Raw genomic sequence first — 22,363 nt, 5'->3', positions numbered from 1 at the left:
TAAAAAAATAAAAGATATACAACTTCTTTTATAATTATTTATGTAACTATATTTTAAATGAATAATATTTTTATAAAATAATTTACAAAATTAATATCATTTTAAAATATCATTGTAAAAAGAATTGTGCGTGTACTATTTTATTCTTCTAATAAATCTATAGAAAATGTTTGGTTGCCTTTCAAACGTGCCCTTTAAAGCATTCATAGTGTGTGTGTTTTTTTTTTTAATTTTTAAAAAGGTTATTACTATTAAATTTGTGTGTGTGTTTTTTTAATATTTTCAAAAAAATGTACTAAAGAAAAAATTGGGAGACGTCCTAGCACCACCCCTAAATCTATTTGATTGTACTCTTAAGTCCTAAAAACTTGTCAAGTCAATTTATTATTGGTATTTTTATGCTTTTTTTATGAAAATAATAAATTTTGAATTTTTCTACATTCAATAACTTTTTTTTTTTGAAAAGTACATTCAATAATTTTTAAATATTATTTAGATACGATTAATCTAAACAATTATTTTATATTAAAAAAAAATAATACAGCCAATCATATTAATAGAGTGTATAAAAAATATACAAAAATGAATACACATATAGTTTTTTATAAGCTTTTTTACTGATAATTTTAGATTAATTTACAAAAAAAAAATATTATGTTTTATCTTAAATTTATTATATATGCTGTTTTCATCCTTAAAATTTAAAAAGGTATAATTTTGTTTCTAAACTATTTTAAAAGGTGGAAGTGTCACTCTTGCTTATATTATACATAAATTAAAAGTATACCTTACTGACAAAAGATTGACGTGATATGCTTATAATCTAGATTGGCATGTACACATAAGGAAAAAGTTATTCTTCCATCTGCAGCTCTCGTTAGGCTACCGTAGGTTTTATTTATTTATTTATTTAATAATTAAGTAAATATTTTTTAATAATATTATGAATTTTAAAAAAATATTGAAAATTTTTAAAACAATACATGTAAAAGAAATAAAAATAAATAAAATAAATAAAATAAACTAACAGAAGCTCCAGCGAGAGTTCGAAGTGGTGGCTATAAAGCCACCCGTATACATAATTAACAAAACAACTGATATTGTTATGTTTTAGGCTTCATTTAGAAATATAATTCATCATAACTCATCTCAACTCATCATTATAACTTTTTTAAATTCTAACACAAAATATAATAAATAATTCAACTTTTTCAAATTTTAAAATAATAATAATAATAATAAATAATATTGTAATAATATTTTATCAACTCAACTTAACTTACTTCAACATTCAAACGCACTCTTAATTTTCCAAATGAGGACCTATGGATTAGAGTATTTTGAATAATAACTAAATGTCTTTTAAAATTATTTAGATACAAGTGCAGGACATGCAAGCTCTGTGCAAATATTTAGAAAATAATTTGATTTATATGAAAAAATTAACTTTTTTTACGAAAAAAATCATTTTTGTTTTCAAATTACTTACACAAATCATTTTCTAACCTTTTAAGAAATAGTTAGTAGAGACGCATATCCGACCTTTATTATAAATTTAAATATATTTTTTTAATGAGAGTCTGAATTTACATTCTCAAGGTGAATTTATCTGACATCATTAAATATTAAATTAATATTATGAAATGAATTTTGTAGAATTTGGATAAAAGGTCTAGAATCTGAATCCTGAAAATTTAAGGTTGAACAACAAATATATATATATATATATGTATATATATTTTAAGGTTGAATAAATTTTATTTATTTATAATAGAATATTACAACTTTGATATGAGACATATAAAATACAAGCAAACTATTATTTTCAAGGCTTCTAATACATAATTTTTTTTTTTAACTGATATGATCTAGTTTATTACTATAACTCTCTATAGATAAACTGTTTGAGAGATAATATTCTGTCTTAAAACAGATTTAATAAATCCTACATTCTATATATCATCCAAAAATGAACGGACTTTAACAACTAACCTTTTGAATTAAGGAAAACGTTAGATCTTTCGTTGGGTCTAGCAAATGTATTTCTATGTATTTTTTTAAAATTTTTTTATACAAAATTTTTTAACAATTTTAAATATTTTAAAAAAATAAAAAAATCATAATATTATTAAAAAATATTTTCTTAATCACTAAAAAAAGTATTTTGTAATGATTTTTTTTTTTTTACTTTCTGATTAAAGAAGTATTTTTTTAATAATATTTTAAATTTATTTTTATTTTTTAAAAATAGTTAAAAGTATTAAAAATTATATATAAAAAATAACTTAAAAAACACAGGTAAAATAATACTACAAGTCTACACCCCAGCGGGAGCCCACAGCGCATTGTCCTTGAATTAAATATGGTTGACTTGTCGTTTTATTTCGTCTTTTTCACCTTCCAGTCGTTGAATGCCTGTATTTTGGTCAACAATTCCTCCGTAAAACATCATCGTTCCAAGATAAAGAGGATGATGGGTCAAATGACGTTTTAACCGCTTTTGGCGCTGCTGCACCAACCACCCAATCCTTTTTACCACATTTTCTTCATCTGTCGATCTCTTTTTTCCTTGCATTATAATACATCTCTGTCTCTCCCCCCACTGTTTCGCGCTCTCTCTCTCTCTCTCTCTCTCTCAGCCATAATAAAGAAAAACCTATCTTTTGCATTATAACAAGTTCGGTTTCGGAAAATTCGATCTGATTGGCAATTGCACGATTTTCCGGAAAATGGGCGCGTTGTCTTGGCCATCTGAAGAAGAGGTAACTCTTGATCTATAGACTATAAGCTTCATATTCGCCAACATTTTCGTTTCTCCCTTGTTGGGTTGTCACAATTTCCTCTAATTTGCTGGTTTTGTTTTGTTTTATTCTGCTGTCTTCATTTTCGTGCTGATATCGCAATTTCATTGCTGTTTGGACGATGTTGCACTTTTCTCTGATACAATTTACTAGCTTGAATATCGATGCAGATGGCTTTGTTAACATTTTAAAAACAATTTGACATTCGGTCTTGGAAGTGTGAAAACTACTATAAAACTGTTAACCAAACAAGACGGTTGAAACTTTAAATGTGGGTTCTATTTCGATGATATTAGTATGTCTTTCATTGCCAGTGGGTGCATCTCCCGGTATGACCCACATTCCTGCGAGCACATATAAATACACATTTGCATTTGGTCACTGGTTATTGATTTTGTGATGTTGTTTGGATTTATCATGAATATTTTATAGGCTAAGGATATGTTTTTACATGCTACAGTTAAATGGAATTAGAAAGATTGTTTCAGAAATGGCCGGGAGAAGTGTTGAGGAAGTTCGAGTTGCGGTCTCTCCTTATCGGATTTGTCCATTGGGAGCTCACATTGATCATCAGGTTAGCTTTGATGTTTTATGCATGTGAAATTAATATTGATCTCAACGACTTTAGGAATTTCTATCACAGTTAACAAACTATATTTTGAGCTGTTTTTCATTTTGTCGACTTCAATTTTTATAGCTTCTTCCAGTTCCAATATTTATTTTGGCCTCCATTTACAGGGTGGGACTGTAACAGCTATGACAATTGATAAGGGAATACTTTTGGGGTTTGTTCCTTCTGGTGACACTCGGGTAAGGATATACTCTTTTCATGGCTAACATCAACAATAAGGTGAGGGATGTTTGGAAATTTCTGCAGTGCATTTGTATTTACATGAAATTTAGCCATGTAGAATGGGTCGTTGTCCTTATTGCAACAAGTGAAAATAGCCAATGTCAATTTCAACTAGCCACATGTTTGGAATCTAGGCCACTGATTGTAAGAGTGGGAGGGTAATAAGCCGGGGCCTTGTAAGTATTGAAGGATCTGAAACAGTTGCTAAAAGAGGAGAGGTGTGTGAAAAGAGTACAAAAATAGCTCAAGGCCTTTCCAGCTATGTGTCAGCCAGAAGTAGAACACTTAGATCAAAAACCTAAAAACTTGGAGAAAGGAGGCTTATGGTGCTTTAGGTATTAGCAAGAGCAAGTTTCTGGCTGTTTTTTGTAATTAGTCAAGGAATAGGACAATCCATATTTGAGCTTAGAGGAGTGCTACAGTCACAAAGGGATTACACAAAAGTAATCCCACAAACTGATAAGCCACGTCAGTTTGTGAGATTATTTTTGTGTAATTCCTTTGTAGCTAGAGTATTTTCCCTTGAGCTTATACTCCAAAAGGAATAGTCAATGTTGCAATTGGTGCCTACTAGAATCATTATAAAGCGCAGGAACTTCATCCCAAGTAATAGCGTATCTCATTATTACAATCTTATCCTTAATCTGAATGTATTACAATCTCCCCCCTTAAATCCTATAATCTTTATGTCAGTTTATTGTATGTAGCATGACTTATGTATTACAATGTAACAATCCAAGGAAAAGCTCAAAGCTTATCTGAGCTTATAATTTAACAAGACTAGTCAATATTACAATGGGAGCCCTTTAGATCTGTTATAAACCCAGTAACTTCTCCACCCAGGTAATGTGGGGGTCCCATTTACCACATTCTTATACTAAATTTGGGGTATTACATCTTTATAACTGGATATAAAGAAAAGGGGAGAAATGTCGTCTTGAGAGGAGCGATTTAGGAGGGAAGAGCTTAAATCAAAATTAGAAGTGCTGTCCAAGATGGAAGATACTTCTTGGTGACAAAAATCAAAGGAAGTGTGGCTTAAGAAGGGAATTAGGCATGTTCGTTGTATACTACCGGTGCACTTAGGCGATGCCTTTTATATCAATAAAATTTTACTTTTACTTATCAAAAAAAAAAAAAAAGGGAATGATGGTGCTAAACTCTTCCTTAGACAGGAAAACTTGCATAAAAGAGTTAGTTTTGTAGGATCGAAGGTTGATGACATTTTTTCTCTGAAGGCAGAAGTAAGAGACAAGAGTGTGTTGGGTTCTATTGTAATCTGTGTAAAGAGTTAGTTGATTGGAGGGCCAGGGTTGATGGCTTGTGCCTCTACACTATTGATCAAGAGTATAGAGGGTGGCTGGAGACAGTTTTTAAGAAGAGATATTAGGGGCTTTTAAGGATATAATGGGGGACAACATACCTGGACCAAATGGTTTTACTTTGGTGTTCTTTCACCATTGTTGGCAAGTGCTAAAGCAAGACATAATTGGCTTCTTTCAAGAAGTCCATGACACGTTTAGGTTTGAAAATTAGTTTAACGTACCTTTTGTCACTCTTGTACCTATAACATTTGGGGCTAGAAACACTAAGGAAACCCCTAGGGGTTGGCTCAAGTGGTAAAGGCCTTGGGCTTGGGAGTATGCTCCCCCCAGGTCCAAGGTTCAAATCCCCTTGGGTGCAAACAATCTCTAGGGCCACACCCCCTGGTGAAAAGCCAACGATTTAACTAGTTCCGTGTAGGGAAACTTTCGAGAGTGCGGTGCACGGGACCGGGGTTTACTCTGCAGGGGTGGGTCCGAAGGGCCCTGCATTGGAGAGTTTCCCAGACATTAAAAGAGAAAAAAAAAAAAAAACACCACTTAAGGACTTTTGGTCAATCATATTGGTTGGTAGTGTGTATAAACTACTGGCCATTGGCCAATGTTTGTGAAGTTGGTTTCAGACTACCAGAATGCTTTGAGGAGGGGAGACCGATGTTGACTCAATAACTATTGCTAATGAATATTTGGAAAGAATGACTGGATGTTGCAAGTTCCATTGAAGAATTTGATATTGAGATGTCCTACAATACTGTGAATTGGTATTGTTTAATTAATATGCTAGATAGATCTGGTTGGTGAGAAATGAAAAAAAGTGGACTTTCTCTTACATTTTCTACTGTGTAAGTTTTCAGTTTGGATTACTAGATGCCCCTTTGGCTTCTCTGGGACGTTTAAAGGATTAAGGTAGGGGGATCTGCTTTCTTCTTTACATTCATCTTACCTGCGGAGATCCTTGATAAAATATTGAATGGAGCAGCCAAACATGGGCATCTATCTGTATTTCAAGTTGGATGTTTTCTGGAGAGGAGATCACCTTTGGAGGGGTAATATTGGAATAAGACTTGGGGTTCTTGGGCCAGTGGTCGACAACTTGGTGATAGGCTTCATGGTTGTAGTATTTGGAAAAGTAATAGGGTAGATGTCTGTGGTACTTGATGGTAGGAAGGATTCATTTTAGCCAAAAAAAGTCGGACCTTTAATGTTGTCGAGCTTTCTATACTCGTATGTGTGGGTGTTGGGTTTTAGTGGTGAGCATGTCTCTTCTTTTGTAGATTGAAATTTTCTTTTGTAATTTTTGGTGACTTTTTAAATCCTTTATTGAAGGACATGGATGAACAGAGTGCATCTACAACCCTCACAGTCCATAAATAATTTGTGGTGTTTTGTATGGATTTGATCCATTTCACATCAAAATTTCATCATTTTGGATTACAAGTTTATACCTATGGAGAGCCTATAAATCGGTGCCTTTGAAAGATAAAGCAGTTAGCCTCATTTTTTGCCAACTATGAAAGAGAGAAACTGAAACTTATTCGAATTTCTTATGAAATAGAATGGCCTCATTCAGTATCTGAGTATAATCCAAATTTTCCAATTGGTTCACCTTATTACAGTCTGTTTTTCAAAATCTCTTTATTGAATGAAATTCTTGGGAGATGACTGAGTTATATCTTTGGAAATTTAAAAGTCCAATAAACTTTCACGTTTTTCTGTTTTGACTGTTGTAGGTTGTACTACGTTCAGGACAGTTTAAAGGAGAAGTTAGGTTCAGGTGTGGGAATTATTCTTATAATCACCTTGTTTTTGTTTCTATTTCTTTTGTATTCTAATACATTAGTCCAATTTTCCTGATAAAATATATTAATATCATCTTTTCGGTGCATGTTTCCATTGTAAATTTTGGTTTTGAACATATTAAGCCTATGTAAACTGCAACATTCACTACTACAAGAAAAGTAGATCCACAGCAAGGACGAAATTAATGGTTGACACACATTAATGTTTGCTTCTTCTTATGTGATGTAGGATCGCTTTTTAACAATACCCACATACAGAATCTTGCAATAACTTTGATTTGTTTTTTTAAAGTATCTTGTGATAATTGATAGTGGGCTATGTGAAGGTATAAATAGGACTTCTACAATGAATTTAAGCTTTAAGGGATTGGTAGGGGTCTGGTTGTGGCTCTAAATTTAAAGAGAAATAGCAGGAGAAAGAAGAGAAGAGCTTTGGAATCTCAAGAAGGCCTTCAAGGAGTCTAATCCAGGAGTCAAACATATAATATGCTTTAATTAAGCAGAGTTCTCCCTGTAGTTGTATTTAAATTCTTTCGTATAGAAATGGAAGAGTCCTAGAATTTACATCCCAATACAATCTGGAGCTCCGTTTGGATTCAAAGATGAGTTGAGATGGTTTTAGATGAGTTGAATAAAATATTGTTAGAATATTATTTTTTAATATTATTATTGTTTTGAGATTTGAAAAAGTTGAATTGTTTATTATATTTTGTGTGGGAATTTGAGGAAGTTGTAATGATGAGATGAGATTAGTTGAGATGAATTGAGGTGAGTTTCCAATCCAAACAGGGGCTAAGAACTCCTGATTAGAAATGGAAAAGACTTTAATTTTACAGGACTTGAAATACAAGAGTAAACAACCTAATATGTAAAATTACTTGATACCACTAAAACTGGAATTCCCATATTTTGAAAGGAAAACCCAAAACGCTAAAACTAGATTAATTGAATATTCACTAACATATCTACAATAGATTGTGATTCTTTTTATTTTTTGTTTGACATATTTTATATAATGTGGCTAATAATTAATTTGGTTCATATTTTATATAATGTGGCTAATAATTAATTTGGTTCTTTTTTGTTCTGCACTCTATAGAGTTGATGAAACTCATCACCCAAGACAAATCATTCAGCAGAATGGCGTGATGCATTCAAATGATTCTTCATCATTACAAGAAGAATGTAGATGGGGAAATTATGCTAGGGGAGCCGTATACTCACTAAAGAGTAGAGGAAATGAGCTTCCCCAGGTTAGAATTGTTTCATTTGGCTTATTTGAACTTATTATTCGTTGGTCTACCACAAGCTTGAGCTTTACAGTACTTTTACTTTCAAAACTTTTATGATAATGAGAATAGGTGGAATGAAATAGGGTACCAGTGCACATTACGGCCCTTACATTTGCTTAGGGATATGTGTAATTATTCTACTAGAAGGCATGGAGAAACTAATTGACAAGTAAGCCTGTTGTTCAGGGTTATTTATTGTTATGGAATTGAGCAAAAATGCACTTCGGAGATAAATTACCATTTAGTTCCTTGTGTATAAAAAATTTTCATGTTAAACTCAGTAAGTATTGGGTAATTAGAGTCAAGTTATGGTAGTGATTCTTCTGTGAAGCCTATGGATTATATAGTCCAACCGCATAGAGAATTGGAGAATTGGAATATATGTACAGCAATGATTTTGGTTTTTTCAACAGTAGCAATGATATTAACTTATTTTCAACCGGGAGATGGAGGGTAATAATATATTCACTAGTTCAAAAGAAATACCATGTCTAAAAGGCAAATTTAAGCATTAAAGAAAAGTGACCCCACCTCCTATATAATTCTCCAGTTTGGATCCATCCAAATGGATAAGTTTGTCAAAGGATAAACTCTGACTCTAGGAGGATACCTATATTGGTCCAATCTTCCAAAAGATATCTGAGGGAACAAATAACATAGGAACTCTTGCACAGAAAGGAAGATAGAAAATATTTTTGGGCTTCAAAAAGCTTAGAAATGTTAAGGAACATACTGAAATTGACTCAATTAAGCTCAAATAAGTCTTAACCTCAGCTAATCTGGGTCAGTATTCAAACGCTTTTATTGCCCTCACCCTTTTCTAGGGCCATATCTTTAGGTACTTATCTGATAATCATGTCTCTTTTCTTATAGTTCTTAGCCGTGTTATTATTATTTTTGTAATTTTTTGCATTCTCTGTTCTTCCTGCTCTTTCACATTAAGATGATCACCCTTTCTTACTGGGTGCCTGCATAGGCCTTGGTTGGTCACCTTTTTTTTTTTTTTTTTTTTAATCTTCAATTGGTTGGCCTTTTGATGGATAAATTCGTTCTTTATGGATATGTTTATCTCTGCTGTACTCAACCATCATACTGCTATACCCATTTTATGGAGATGTTCATTGATTTTCCAATATTCTGAAACGTAAGCTTAGCTAGCCCTTTTTGCATTCTATTAATCCAACTATGAATTTTATAAGCATCCTACAATCACAATGTAAGCCAATATACCTCTCTTTTAATGAAATACTCTCCTCAATCTCTCTAGCAAAATGTAAACCGGCCCATGACACCAAAATTCTCACTCTTTGGTATCTCTACCGCCTAGTCTCACCATCCCTTCATTGCCACTCTTGGTCTACAAAATCCCTATTTCATCTGTTTGGAATGGTCAACCATATAGAAACAGGATTATCAAGCAGACAAGACTGAGAAAGCAACTATACATGGGCTCCAATTTTATCCTGACACAAACAGATTTGGAAAAATCTCTCCCATATCATCTTGTCAGGCCCTAGCCAAAAGCTGTATGAACTCGTATCTGAACCTCTAATGAAACCACCACCAGAACTTGGAAGATTTTTGGGAGACAGAGGTGACTAAACTATTTGTTGGTCAGGTTCTTTGAAAAACTTTTTGAGTCCAAGTAACATGCTGTTTCACATCTCCTAAGATTGTGCTGTTTCTGGAGTTCATATCTCATATAGTTTATTGCTATTGTTGCAGGGTATCATAGGGTACTTATGTGGAACTGAGGGTCTTGACAGTTCAGGTGTCAGCTCTTCTGCTGCAGTAAGTTTGTATTACTTTTTAATTTCCTTTGTTCTAGCTGCCTTATCTTTTCTGGATTTTTAGGTGGTGGGGGAGGGAATTAGGGCTTATGATTTAGGAAATCAAGTTTAGATTTGATTTTTATCACGTTAATCAGGATACTCTAGCTGATTATGCTAGAATTTTGTTTACCTTGGTGTGCTTGTGTGGTGTATGAGTTCCTAGTCGAATAGGAAAACCTCTGCCTTGGTGTGTTTGCGTTGGAAGTTGATGAAGATGACTTGCAGCCAAAAGCTAAAGGCAGAAGGGGTTGTTGAGGTCTCTATTCTAACATTGTTGATTTAACCCAGGAGCTTAAGCTGATAGAAGGTGGCTACAGTAGATGTCAAACCAATATATGGGACACCTTTCTTCATACATGGTCTAGTCTAATTACCTTAAACAAAATGCAGGTGTTGTGCGTGCAATGATGATGTAGAACAAGTGACTGGCGCAGCTAGTGATTATGTAGGAATTATGAGCAAATCACCTGGTCATTGCTGCCATAATCTTTAGTTTTGTGTCCTGTTTCCATTCCTAGTTGAAGTAGGAGTTTTTTTTTTTTTTTTTCCTTTCCTTTTTCTTCTGGAAATGAACACTAGACCTTGGAGATTAAAGAGGAAATGAGGCTCTGATGCCTTGTTCTGAAATCATAAAATGAGAAAAGATAGAATTTGTCTCTCACAGAAGGTTGCAGGCCCCTTTATATTTGATCAACTCTTGAATAATAAAAGCTACAGATCTCTCAATAATACATAGCTCCCTTGAAAAACGTATGATCAACAAGTCGATATTTCAAAGTATCCACTACATGTGCTGGATGAAGTTTTTCATGGGAGCCTGGGTACATATGTCCAAGGGAATAATAAGGGTGAAACTACATGGTATGATTTACTTACTATGTGATTTTCTTTACGGAAAACTTTACTTAAAAAAGAAAAGAAACTGTTCAATGAAAGCTTTACTGTTTTTCGCTAGTTTGCATAAGAGCTTGCTGTTGTATATAGTTATTTTAAGGCTTTATCGTCTTTGAGAAGCACCTTTTCTTTTTACTCTAATATGTTAATATATATAGTTACGTGTTTGACAGGTTGGCATAGCTTACCTGTTGGCGTTTGAAAGTGCAAATAATATAACGGTCTCTCCAACTGAAAATATTGAATACGATCGGTAGGTTCTTTAAAAATCTGAATATGGTTTCAATTGTACATTTCCTCGTCCTTGTATTACAACCAAAGATCACATATGCTATTCCTATCGATTGATTGGGTACTTTGAGGTTAGTTTTTGGAGGAGCGGGGGGCAGAAGGAGAGACCTGTTGCAGACTATGTGATTATTAGTTCCCCCTTTTATCCGAAGCCAACTGCTCATCTAAAATGGGGTTTTGGAAAGACTGCTGACAATGAACTTTTTATCAGGGAAAACATAAGTTTAAAAAAATAGAAGGCAATTCCTATTTAGGATAAACATATAAATTCTATTGCCCTTGGGCTTTTGCTTTGAGGTTTATATAGTGGGTTGCAGTTATGGTAGGTCATGCAAAAATCTTATGAGTAAAGGATTTACCAATAAATCAATAACTTTCATCCATCTCCACTACTGTCTAGGAGCTCATGCATTAAACAGGCCCCAGGAAAGATATGACTTGAATTCTTGTTGGGAATAAACTAATTTAAGAGAAAAATGTCCAACAATTAAACGAATTTTAAACCTTTTTTGGGTGATAATGGGAGATGAAAAGTATTTTTATCTATTTTTTTCATTCATCTACAAAATTCAATCCTCACTTTCTGCACTTACATAATATCTTGACAACTCTCTAAATGATGTGAAGTTCCTATGCTTTCAGTCAAAAGTCCTTTTAACAGATATAAATTAAACTAAGAGAATCAAATATTGTTCCAATAAAATTAAACTAAGAGAATCAAATATTGTTCCAATAAAATATCGATGATCTTAAAATTGCTTTAAATTACAATTGGGTCTGTAAGGTACTTTAAATATGAATTTGGGTAGTTAAAAATGCATTACTTCTCTTGGAAGCATAGGAATGAAGAAGCTGCACATATTTTCTCTTAGGTATTGAGAAATGAGAAGTTATCTTATTGCTTTGAGAAAAAGAAAATTGTTGAGGAACGGTGTCATGCATCTCCTGGTATTTAGGTGCCACCATTAGAATAAGATCCCATTTGTTTAATCGTACTAGACCTTTCTGAAGTCTGATTTTGTACAAAATGCAGGCTTATCGAAAATGAATATTTGGGTCTGAGAAATGGCATATTGGATCAATCAGCCATATTGCTATCGCACCATGGTTGTCTAACATGCATGGACTGCAAGGTATAATACAATATGTTCTAAAAATCCCTTGATTATCTCATAAACAACAGATGGGTGCTTTAGGTGCTGAGTTTAATTCTATATCTGTGATTTTGACCTCCTCCTCCTGGTTTGTCTTACATGCCATGATGTGTATTATGAATTCTTTTTGGGTGCACTTTGCCTTATGCGTTTGTTTTGTTTTCTCTTGAATGCAATTATTTTTATTTTTTCGCTAAGCTTTCTTAAATGTGATTCATTCTTTATCTTTTTTGCTTAACTCTGAAACCATTATCATATTCATGTATTGATCCCATGAAGCCTACATATTGTTATCTCCTAAGCGTAATGGCTAGTTCACTCGGAGGGCTATTGATGAAATTCTACTGCTTTATTGAGGCATATGAAAGAACATAAGTGGATTGTGGGGGAGGGTATGGGGACATGTTGTATGAGCATCAGACCGAGATGCTTAAGTTATTTGGTGGATAGGCCGAACTAGAACATAGATCTGTAATTACTAATTACTCCCATATGCATCCCACTATCAATTAACCCTAGAAACATCCAGTGCTACTGTCCTACTTAGTTAAATATCACATTATTATGCCTCTCCACATAGCTTGAGCTTTTAATTACCGGTTTTGTTGGGGAAGCGCAATCTTCTTGCAATACCTTTCTAGAACCCCAAATCTTGGGACCTTGGTTGTACTAGGAACAAGAACTATTGTGAGAAAGATACTTGGACTTGATGGAAGCTGTCCAATGAGAGTGGGAAGGTGATAGAAGCTGCCATCCTAGTGTTGCAAGAAGGGCCCTATTTATGCTTGCCTGCAGCAAAGACCCTGCCACAGTGCTTAGGAGTACATAGGGAATCCCATGATTGGAGTTATATAACATTTTGTTCATAGATTAATACACCTATTCTTATTAAGGGTTAAGAGTCCATGGGTTCAAGCTAGTAAGCCCATGTTCTTAAACGAAAATGTAAAGCCTAACAACATGTGAAATGCATAACAAGACCCACGGACCACAAGAACAGAGCATATCTAAAATCTCTGAAATTACAGAAATTTAAGTTAAAACAAAACCATCTCCTTGTTGCTTGCATAACCCAATCAGTACGTAGATTTATGACTAAGCTCGTGGTCAACCGAAAGGAGACATTTTTCTTTGCCACATGCCATTTCTTATCAATTCTTCTCCATCCCTTTTTTATAATTTTAACTTTATCCTAGCTCTGTATTTTGAGTTAAAAAAAAACTAATTTTATTATACAAGATATTCTTTATTTAAGTCTTGGCATTCTCAGTTAGGACTAATTGTGTGTGTGGGTGTGTTTCTGGGCATTTATAATATCCTAACCATCTCCACTTTATACTTTAAGATTCATTGATGAATGTTTCCATTAATGCATTGTGTGTCCCATAATTCATTTCACACACACATACACGCACTCTCACATGGTTGTTTAGTGATTTGTGTTTTGTTATTTGTGCCTTGTATCTGCATCTCGAAGCATGATATCTTTTCCATATTGATGAAATACTTTTCTTCTCAATTTGACATGGGTTCTGATTTATCTGGGCTATTTCTTTTAAAAATTGACCTTCAGCTCTTGGATTCTGATTCAGTTCTGAAATATAAGAGATATTCTCTTAGTCATATATTTGTTAGCATTATGCTGTCTGGTGAATCTTTCCTGGAATTTGTAGACCAAAGAATATAAGCTAGTACACCCACCGAAGCTGCAGAAAACGTACAAATTATTGCTGGCATTTTCAGGCTTGAAGCATGCTTTGACTAACAACCCTGGCTATAATTGCCGAGTTGCAGAGTGTCAAGAGGCCGCAAGAATTCTTCTGCAGTAAGTTCCACTTTCTTCATTTTTTTTTGACAGGCTACTTTGAGTATTCTTGATTTGTTTTAGATCTGCTTAAGATGTGTGGTCATCTTACAGTTATAACACCTTTGTGCTTAGGTTCTGAAACTGGATTTCATGACTGCCAGTTTTGATTGAAATTTTATTCTTAAAAAGACATTTAGAGGGAGTTTTCATGAAAGGGAGCTGCCCATGGTAATGTGTGGTGTAGGACATAAAAACTAACTGTTATCTAAGAAGCAGAAAATGTAGAAGTAAGGCAAGTTTAAAGTAAAATGAGCACGATAAGGGCTGTTAGTGCTTGGTATAGAAAGGAGATAAGAATACCCATGCTATTCAACCGTTACATCTAGAAAAAACAAAAATCTGTTTTAAGTATACAAGTCCCAGACTTTAATGTTGTTTCTATAAGGTCCTTATAACCTCATAATATCACTCCCTTCCCTTGGAGGTATTTGGCATATTAAGGAGCTTTCTAGAGCAGCTTTTTTTCCTTGGCAACCTCCTTAGGGAAGATTGTTTTACTGTGACAGATTGATGTTGTATGTGCAGAAAGAGTGGGAAATCTGTAGCCACCTTTTACCCCCTTTGAGATTGAAGTGCCCTATGCACAAAAGGATAGTAGACCCTTGCCAATTGGAGCAAGTTATATGGCAGTCCAAAAATTGCATCGTTTGGAAGATGGTTCCTTCTGTCTAGTGGTATATTGAATGAAATGAATGATAAAAATTTTGAAGATCCCAGATTCCCAAGCAGACGACAGAGGAGCTTAAAGCTCTCTTTTTCAATACTCTATTCCTTTGGGCAGCTTCCATGGATTTCAAAGGGTCGACTTTTCGTGATTTTCTTGTCTCTTTTTCTATTTCTAATTCCCCGTTCTTGTATTATACTTCTTGAGTAGCTATGCATTTTTGTTTTTTGATTAAATCTTTGATGACATAAAAAATGTTTTCTTCATTCCACAGTGCCTCTGGGAACCAGGGATTAGAGCCACTCCTGTCAAATGGCAAGTATTTGATTCACATCCTTCTCAAGTTTTGAAATTAATTTATTAGCTGCTTTGTGGAAGGAATGATCTTTTGTTCATTTTTTCTTAATGTAAACAGTTAAACCCGAAGCTTATGAAGCTCACAAGGTAACCACATCTATATCAGAAGTTTGGTTTTCAACAGATATACAAAATACAGCTATGCTTATGAGTAACCTTCATTCTTTTTTATTTTTCTTTCTTTAGGGGAATTAACCTAAAGAACATTAGCCCCTCACATTTGGATTGTGAAGTAAATATAACTCATGTATCTGTGCTATGAGGTTGAACCTATGATCTCATCCCTCCACTCTTGACGCAAAGACCGTTGGCAACCAATGCTGGAGTTTGTTACAAAGATGTTGATTGTTGTTTAGAAAAGAAGAGAGCTTTTGCACTGTCTTTGTTAGATCTACTTGCATCTAAGAGAGCTCAAAGTAGTTTAAAATGGGCGAATAGAGATTAGACTCATTTGATGTGTTCGTGTATTGAACCTAAAGCAAGATTTAAGACTTCACAACAGCAAATAGTGATCAATACCCAGATATGTTACCCTTTGCCAACAGGTTAATGCAGAGAGGTTCTCTGCTGTCCAGTTAAGGTTGTGCATGTGAGGTCAATATTCCTACATTTTGACAGTTGCAAGATGTGAAAATCTTGAAGGGTCAACAATTTCATTAGGGACGTTCATTTGTAGGGGACTTCTTCATCCTGCTCCATCCGTTCTACTTCATTCCATCATCACAGTCTTTGCAAAGTTCTGAGAAGTGGAAACAGGAGTCTGAACTTAACATTAAAAACTCACCTCATTTAGTTTTTTTGGGGTTTGGTTATTATGTTTTGTTTTAAAAATGGTCTCTTACATGATATTGACTCCTTGTTTTATCATAATGTAACTGACTGGTCTGGTTTACTTCACCTTATCATAGTTTTTATACACTAAGCTTGTCATTTGTTTCTAATCTCTCTCTCATTCACTAGTGCCAATTAGAATCCAATCTAGCTAAAAGAGCAGAGCATTATTTCTCAGAGAATATGCGGGTAGCTAAAGGTATAATCCATTAAATTTGATCCCAATATTTTTTAAGTGACAGTCCTTTGTTCCATCGTTTTGTGATTTCTTTGAGTTTACAAGTAAGTTAATTGAGAGAATCATTATGTCAGGACTTGAAGCTTGGGCTTCGGGCAATCTGGAAGATTTTGGAAAGCTCATTGCAGCATCGGGTTTGAGTTCTATCAAAAACTATGAATGTGGTATAATCTAATGTCCTTTCTTCATAGCTGCTGTTTGTAATTGTCTTTCCCGCCACACCCCCGTTTCTCTTCTGCCACTGTTGTGAGAGAAGTAAAAATATATAGACACACATATGATGATGTGAATTATCAGAATAATCAATGACTATAAACTTTTGTGATTGTTGAGGTTCTGAACCACTGATTCAACTGTATGAGATCCTGTTGAGGGCTCCCGGCGTATATGGAGCACGGTTTAGTGGGGCTGGATTTAGGGGTTGCTGTCTTGCAATTGTAGATGCTGATCGTGTAGATGAAGCTGCCTCATTTGTCAGGGAGGAGTATGTCAAGCTCCAACCAAAGTTGGCTTGCCAAAGAAAACCCACAAAGGGGTTTTGATTTGTGATGCAGGAGATTGTGCACGTGTAATCTGATAAGCAACCACTCCTCCATCTGTTCTTTGTTGAGTTTGCAATGTATTTTTACTGATGCCGTTTTCTTTATTGAATCTGTTGTATTGCATCTCCTCTTGTTTCATTCACTAAAGAAAATAAACGAACAGTGTTGTTGGAAATATTTTGAGTAATTCTACATATAACCATGAAGTGCGTAAATATTACGTAATCGCTTTGAAAAAGAGTATGATCCACTATTAAAAAATTAATTAATTTTTTTTTTATTAGAGTCTCATGTTTTATTCACTTTTTTCAAAGTGATTACGCGGCGATTGCACAATTCACGGTTGGAAATATCTTTTCTCTTTATAGAATGAATATATCTGCCATTTCTTACAGATGCTCCTTTATAAAGCCCCACTCCACTTTAAGCATGCCCAGATGACCATTCTTTTCACCCCGCAAAAATGAAGAATTTTGCTTATGTTTGTGGGAAATTATAGCAGTTACACAAGATGAAGAAGTTTCCTCGTTTTGGCAAGAAATTAGAGCACTTCTGCATGTATTCATGCAACTAGAACTAGCTAATTTCTTCCTGCTAGAGTATTCTAATTCGGTTTCTTTATTCCTTTTTCTCGTCTTTCCTTCAATGTCCACCCTCTTTGGATCCATCTCAGCTACTCCATGATTCTCTCTCTAATCGGTTACTGGGTGTAATAATGTGTCAATACATTTACTTGTTGCCTTTTAATTTTCTATTCTAATATGTTTATCTTACATGAGTGAATGGATGAGAGACAAGTGGCAAAATCAGGACCCTTTGAAGTTAAGAAAGCTGAAGCTGTTCTCACGTGAGTTGCCCATGCTTGAAGCTACCATATTATGGTTTTGATGCCTCTGGATCGCTACACATGTCAACATCTGTTTTATCCTATATATGTGTAGCTTCCGTGTTGTAAACCCTAGCAATTTTCTCATTTTTGTTTGGGGCGGCTTCGATACAAAGAGGGAGAACAGAGAGAGGATTTAGGGTTTTCACTTGGAGGGAAAATCACTGCGATTTTTTGAGAGAGAGTGAGGGCTTTGTATATACTTGTGATTCTGAGGCTTCTCTGTGAAGGATATTGATCATCAATAAAGCTTCGAGGCCATTTCTGCCGTGGACGTAGACTATTAGGGTCGAACCACGTAAATCATTTGTGTTGATTCTTTGTTCTTTCTTTTATTCCTTATTCTTTGATTACTGTTTTTCGTTATTGCTCGATTTCTTGATATTTCTGATTCTGTAAAGGAAGTTTTGTTTTGTTGTATCTTGTTTGGTTTTGACCGTGAATATTTGTTGTCATATTTCCTTATTTGAGTTATGCATACTAGAACTCTTATTTGAATAAATATTTTCAAGATCTTTACAAGTGGTATCTAGAGCCTAGGTCGATGGGGACTATGAGGTTTGATATTGAAAAATTCAAGGGTGAAAATGACTTTGGGCTATGGAGGATTAAGATGAGGGCATTGCTAGTCCAACATGGACTGCAAGATGCTGATGAAAGAAAGAGGGGATCTTCCTCGAAAGAGGAAGACAAGGAGACTGTTTAGAAGGTATTCTTCAGAAAGCTCACAGTGACTTAATCCTCTCCATTGGAGACAAAATCTTGAGAAAGGTGGTTAGTGAGGACACTGCTGCGAGTATATGGCTGAAACTAGAAAATCTTTACATGACTAAATCTTTAGTCAATAGACTTCATAAAAAAACCAAATTGTACACCTTTAAAATGATTCCTGGAACCCCAATAGGACAACACCTTGATGAATTTAACAAAATCATTTTAGATTTAGTAAACATAGACATTAAGGTGGAGGATGAGGATCAAGCCATCCTCTTGATGAGTTCCTTGCCAAAGCCTAAAAGAAACTATGATGTTTGGTAGAGACTCACTTACATTAGATGAAGTACAATCTGTACTTCACACTAGGGAGCTTCAAAATAGAGGGGAGCCTAAACAAAATCATGGGGAAGGCTTAATTGTTAGGGACAAAATAGAAAAAAAGAAAGAAGAGGGGCAAAAATGATGTTAAGAAATTTAGATCTAAATCAAAGGGAAAACACTTTAAATGTTTTCATTGTCACAAGGAATGACATTTTAAGAAAGATTGTCCTGAAAGGAAAAACAATTTTGAGAATAAACCTAAAGAGGCAGGGGATGCCTTTGTGGTGTTAGAGTGATATGAGAGTGTTGAGGTTCTCATTGTGAGTGAAGTAGACTCAAAAACAGAATGGATAATGGATTCTGGTTGTTCCTTTCATATGTGTCCAATCAGAGAATGGTTTGAAACATTCTCTGAGTTAAATGGAGGACAAGTAATTCTAGGAAATAACAAGTCCTGCAAAATCATGGATATAGGATCAGTTAGACTGAAAATGCATGATGGTACTAAAAGAGTTTTGATGGAAGTCAGATTTATACTTGAATTAAAGAGAAATTTAATTTCTCTTGGGATTTTTGATTTATCAGGATATACCTTCAAGTCTGAGGCAGGGGTTTTTAGGGTTACAAAAGGTTCTCTAGTTATTATGAAATGGATTATTAAAATGGTTTATACACACTACTTGGAAAAGCTGTGGTCGGGGAAGCATCCCCTACACAGAACACAGTAGAGAACCAAGCAGTGCTATGGCATAGGAGACTTGGACATGTAAGTCAGAGAGGCCTTTTAGAGTTGCATAAACAGGGGCTGCTGAGTGATCAAAACTTAAGCAATTTACCCTCCTGTGAAGATTGCATTTATGGGAAGGCCAAAAGGGTTAGCTTTAAGTCAGCCACTCATAACACCAAACAAACTTTGGACTATGTCTATTCTGACCTTTAGGGATCAGCAAGAGTAAGTTCTCATAATGGAGGGAGTTATTTGCTATCCATTATAGATGATTACTCTAGAAATGTCTGAATTTATATCTTAAAGAATAAAAGTGACACTTTTAAAAAATTCAAAGAGTGAAAGTCCTTAGTGGAGAACCAAGTAGGTAGAAAACTTAAGGTTCTAAGAACTGACAATGGCTTAGAGTTCTTGTCTAATGAGTTCAACATGTACTGTAGGAAAGAGGGAATCCTTAGGCATAAAACAGTGAAGGAAACCCCTCAACAGAATGAGTTAGCTGAAAGAATGAATAGGACCATCTTAGAAAGGGTAAGGTGCATGTTGTCCAATTCTGGACTGCCTAAAACCTTTTGGGCAGAAGCTGCAACTACTGCTGTATATCTCATAAATAAGTGTCCCTCCTCTGCAATAGGGTTTAAAACCCCTCAAGAATTATGGTCTGGAAAACCCCCCTCTTATGACCATCTAAGAGTTTTTTGGTGTGTTGCATATGCACATTCAAAAGCTGATAAACTGGAACCTAGGGCACTTAAGTGCATTTTTATAGGGTATCCTGAAGGGGTTAAGGGGTACAAACTTTGGGTAGATGGACCTGGTAGGTACAGGTGCATTATAAGTAGGGATGTGATCTTTAATGAGTCTCAAATGGCTCGGGTACAGGGAGATATACCAAACCTAGAATCTGATAACTCCTTAAAGGGGTTGTAGGTTGAGGTGGAGCAGGTTAACACCCAACCTGAACCTGAATTTGTAGAAGGCAGTAACTCTAAGGAAGAAATCTCTGGAAGTATGGATCAGGTGGAGTTAGCTCCTATAACCTGGTTAGAGATAGACAAAAGAGAGTTATTAAACCATCTATAAGGTATGGTCAATCTGAACTTACCATGTTTGCTCTAACTGTAGCTAATGAGGTTATTAATCAGGAACCTAGATCCTATAAAGAGGCTATGAATAGCAAAGACTCATCTAAATGGATTTTAGTCATGCATGAGGAGATGGAATCCCTTAATAAGAATAAAACTTGGGTTCTAGTGACTAAACCTCAAGGAGTGAAACTAGTTGGATCAAAATGGATCTATAAGAAAAAGGAAGGTATACCAGGGATAGAAGGGACCAGGTATAAGGCTAGGCTAGTAGCCAAGGGCTTTACACAAAGAGAAGGAATTGACTTTAATGAAATCTTCTCTCTTGTTGTTAAACACATCTCAATTAGACTACTGCTAGCTTACACAGCTTTTGAAAATTTGCATCTTGAACAATTGGATATTAAAACTACTTTTTTTGCATGGAGAACTTGAGGAAGAAATTTACATGTAACCTCCTGAAGGTTTTACACATGAAATAAAAAATAACCAAGTGTGTCTTCTTAAAAAATCTTTATATGGCCTTAAACAATCACCTAGGCAGTGGTATAAAAGGTTTGATACACACATGATTAATAATATTTTTAAAAGGAGTTGTTATGATAGTTGTGTCTATTACAAGAAAGTAAAAGGAATTTATGTTTATCTCCTTTTGTATGTTGATGACATGCTGGTTGCTTGTAAAGACACTGATTTAATTGAACAAGTTAAATGCATGCTAAAGTCAGAGTTTGAAATGAAGGAGTTGGGTCCTACTAAGAGAATTTTAGGAATGGAAATTGAAAGGGACAGGGATGCAAAAGTGCTACACTTGTCTCAGAAAAATTACATCTCTAAAATTCTTAAGAGATTTGGTATGGAACATGTAAAACCTGTCAACACCCCTTTAGGTCAGCATTTTAAATCGTCGTTAGATCAGACCCCTAAAATAGAACCTGATATTAGCTTTATGCAACAAATTCCCTATGCTAGCATGGTGGGAAGTATAATGTATGCAATGGTTATAGACCTAATTTGACATATGCTGAGAGTGTTGTTAGTAGGTTTATGGAAAATCTTGGAAAAACTCATTGGCAGGCCATTAAATGGGTACTTAGGTACCTAGTAGGCTCTACTAATTTAGATTTCAGTTTTGGGAATAATGTTGAAAAAGGTTATGAACTAACTGGTTTTGTAGACTCTGATTTTGCAGGAAATGTAGACACAAGGAAGTCCTTAACTGGTTATGTGTTTACTGCCTTTGGGGGAGCTATTAGCTGGAAATCACACTTATAATCTGTTGTAGCTTTGTCTACCACAAAGGCTGAATATATAGCATTGACTGAAACTGTAAAAGAGACCATATGGTTAAAAGTTATTGCAAGTGAGTTAAACATTTACAGTAACAACATCATAGTACACTGTGATAACCAAAGTACACTGCACTTAGCTAAAAATCAAGTTTTCCATAAAAGGTCCAAACATATTGATATAAGGCTTCATTTTGTAAGGGATGTTATAGAATCCAAAATAGTATGTGTGGAAAAGGTCTCAACTGAGGATAACCCCTCAGATATGATGACTAAATCTCTCCCTTGTTCTAAGTTCAAACACGAACTTAGTTGGTATGGAAGTTTAGAGTCAATCTCCATTAGGGGACAATGCAGGAATAAGCCAATGATTAGGGTTGATGAACACTTGGCAACTAAATGTTTTGCCAAGGTGGAGATTTGTAATAATGTGTCAATAGATTTACCTGTTGCCTTTTAATTTTCTGTTCTAATATGTTTATCTTACATGAGTGAATGGATGAGAGACAAGGGGCAAAATCAGGACCCTTTGAAGTTAAGAAAGCTGAAGCTGTTCTCACGTGAGCCCGTGCTTGAAGCTTTCGTATTATGGTTTTGATGC

The 22,363-nt window shown here is 34.8% G+C and overlaps 1 protein-coding gene across 1 annotated transcript; it reads left to right on the top strand.

Moving 5' to 3' along the window:
- The first annotated feature begins 2,466 nt into the window (after window positions 1-2,466).
- LOC121241955 (galacturonokinase) lies at window positions 2,467-16,912 on the top strand. Its single transcript, XM_041139816.1, is given in 15 exon segments — window positions 2,467-2,762; window positions 3,262-3,375; window positions 3,540-3,611; window positions 6,707-6,750; window positions 7,875-8,028; window positions 9,793-9,858; window positions 10,967-11,046; window positions 12,118-12,217; window positions 13,912-14,063; window positions 15,044-15,084; window positions 15,185-15,213; window positions 16,087-16,156; window positions 16,270-16,359; window positions 16,529-16,711; window positions 16,714-16,912. Coding segments are annotated over 15 exon segments (1,287 nt in total). The 5' UTR covers window positions 2,467-2,729; the 3' UTR covers window positions 16,773-16,912.
- Window positions 16,913-22,363: the final 5,451 nt, after the last annotated feature.

This window comes from Juglans microcarpa x Juglans regia, chromosome 8D (assembly GCF_004785595.1).
Source record: "Juglans microcarpa x Juglans regia isolate MS1-56 chromosome 8D, Jm3101_v1.0, whole genome shotgun sequence".
NCBI classification, from domain to species: Eukaryota; Viridiplantae; Streptophyta; class Magnoliopsida; order Fagales; family Juglandaceae; genus Juglans; species Juglans microcarpa x Juglans regia.
This window is presented reverse-complemented; position numbering and strand designations above follow the sequence as displayed.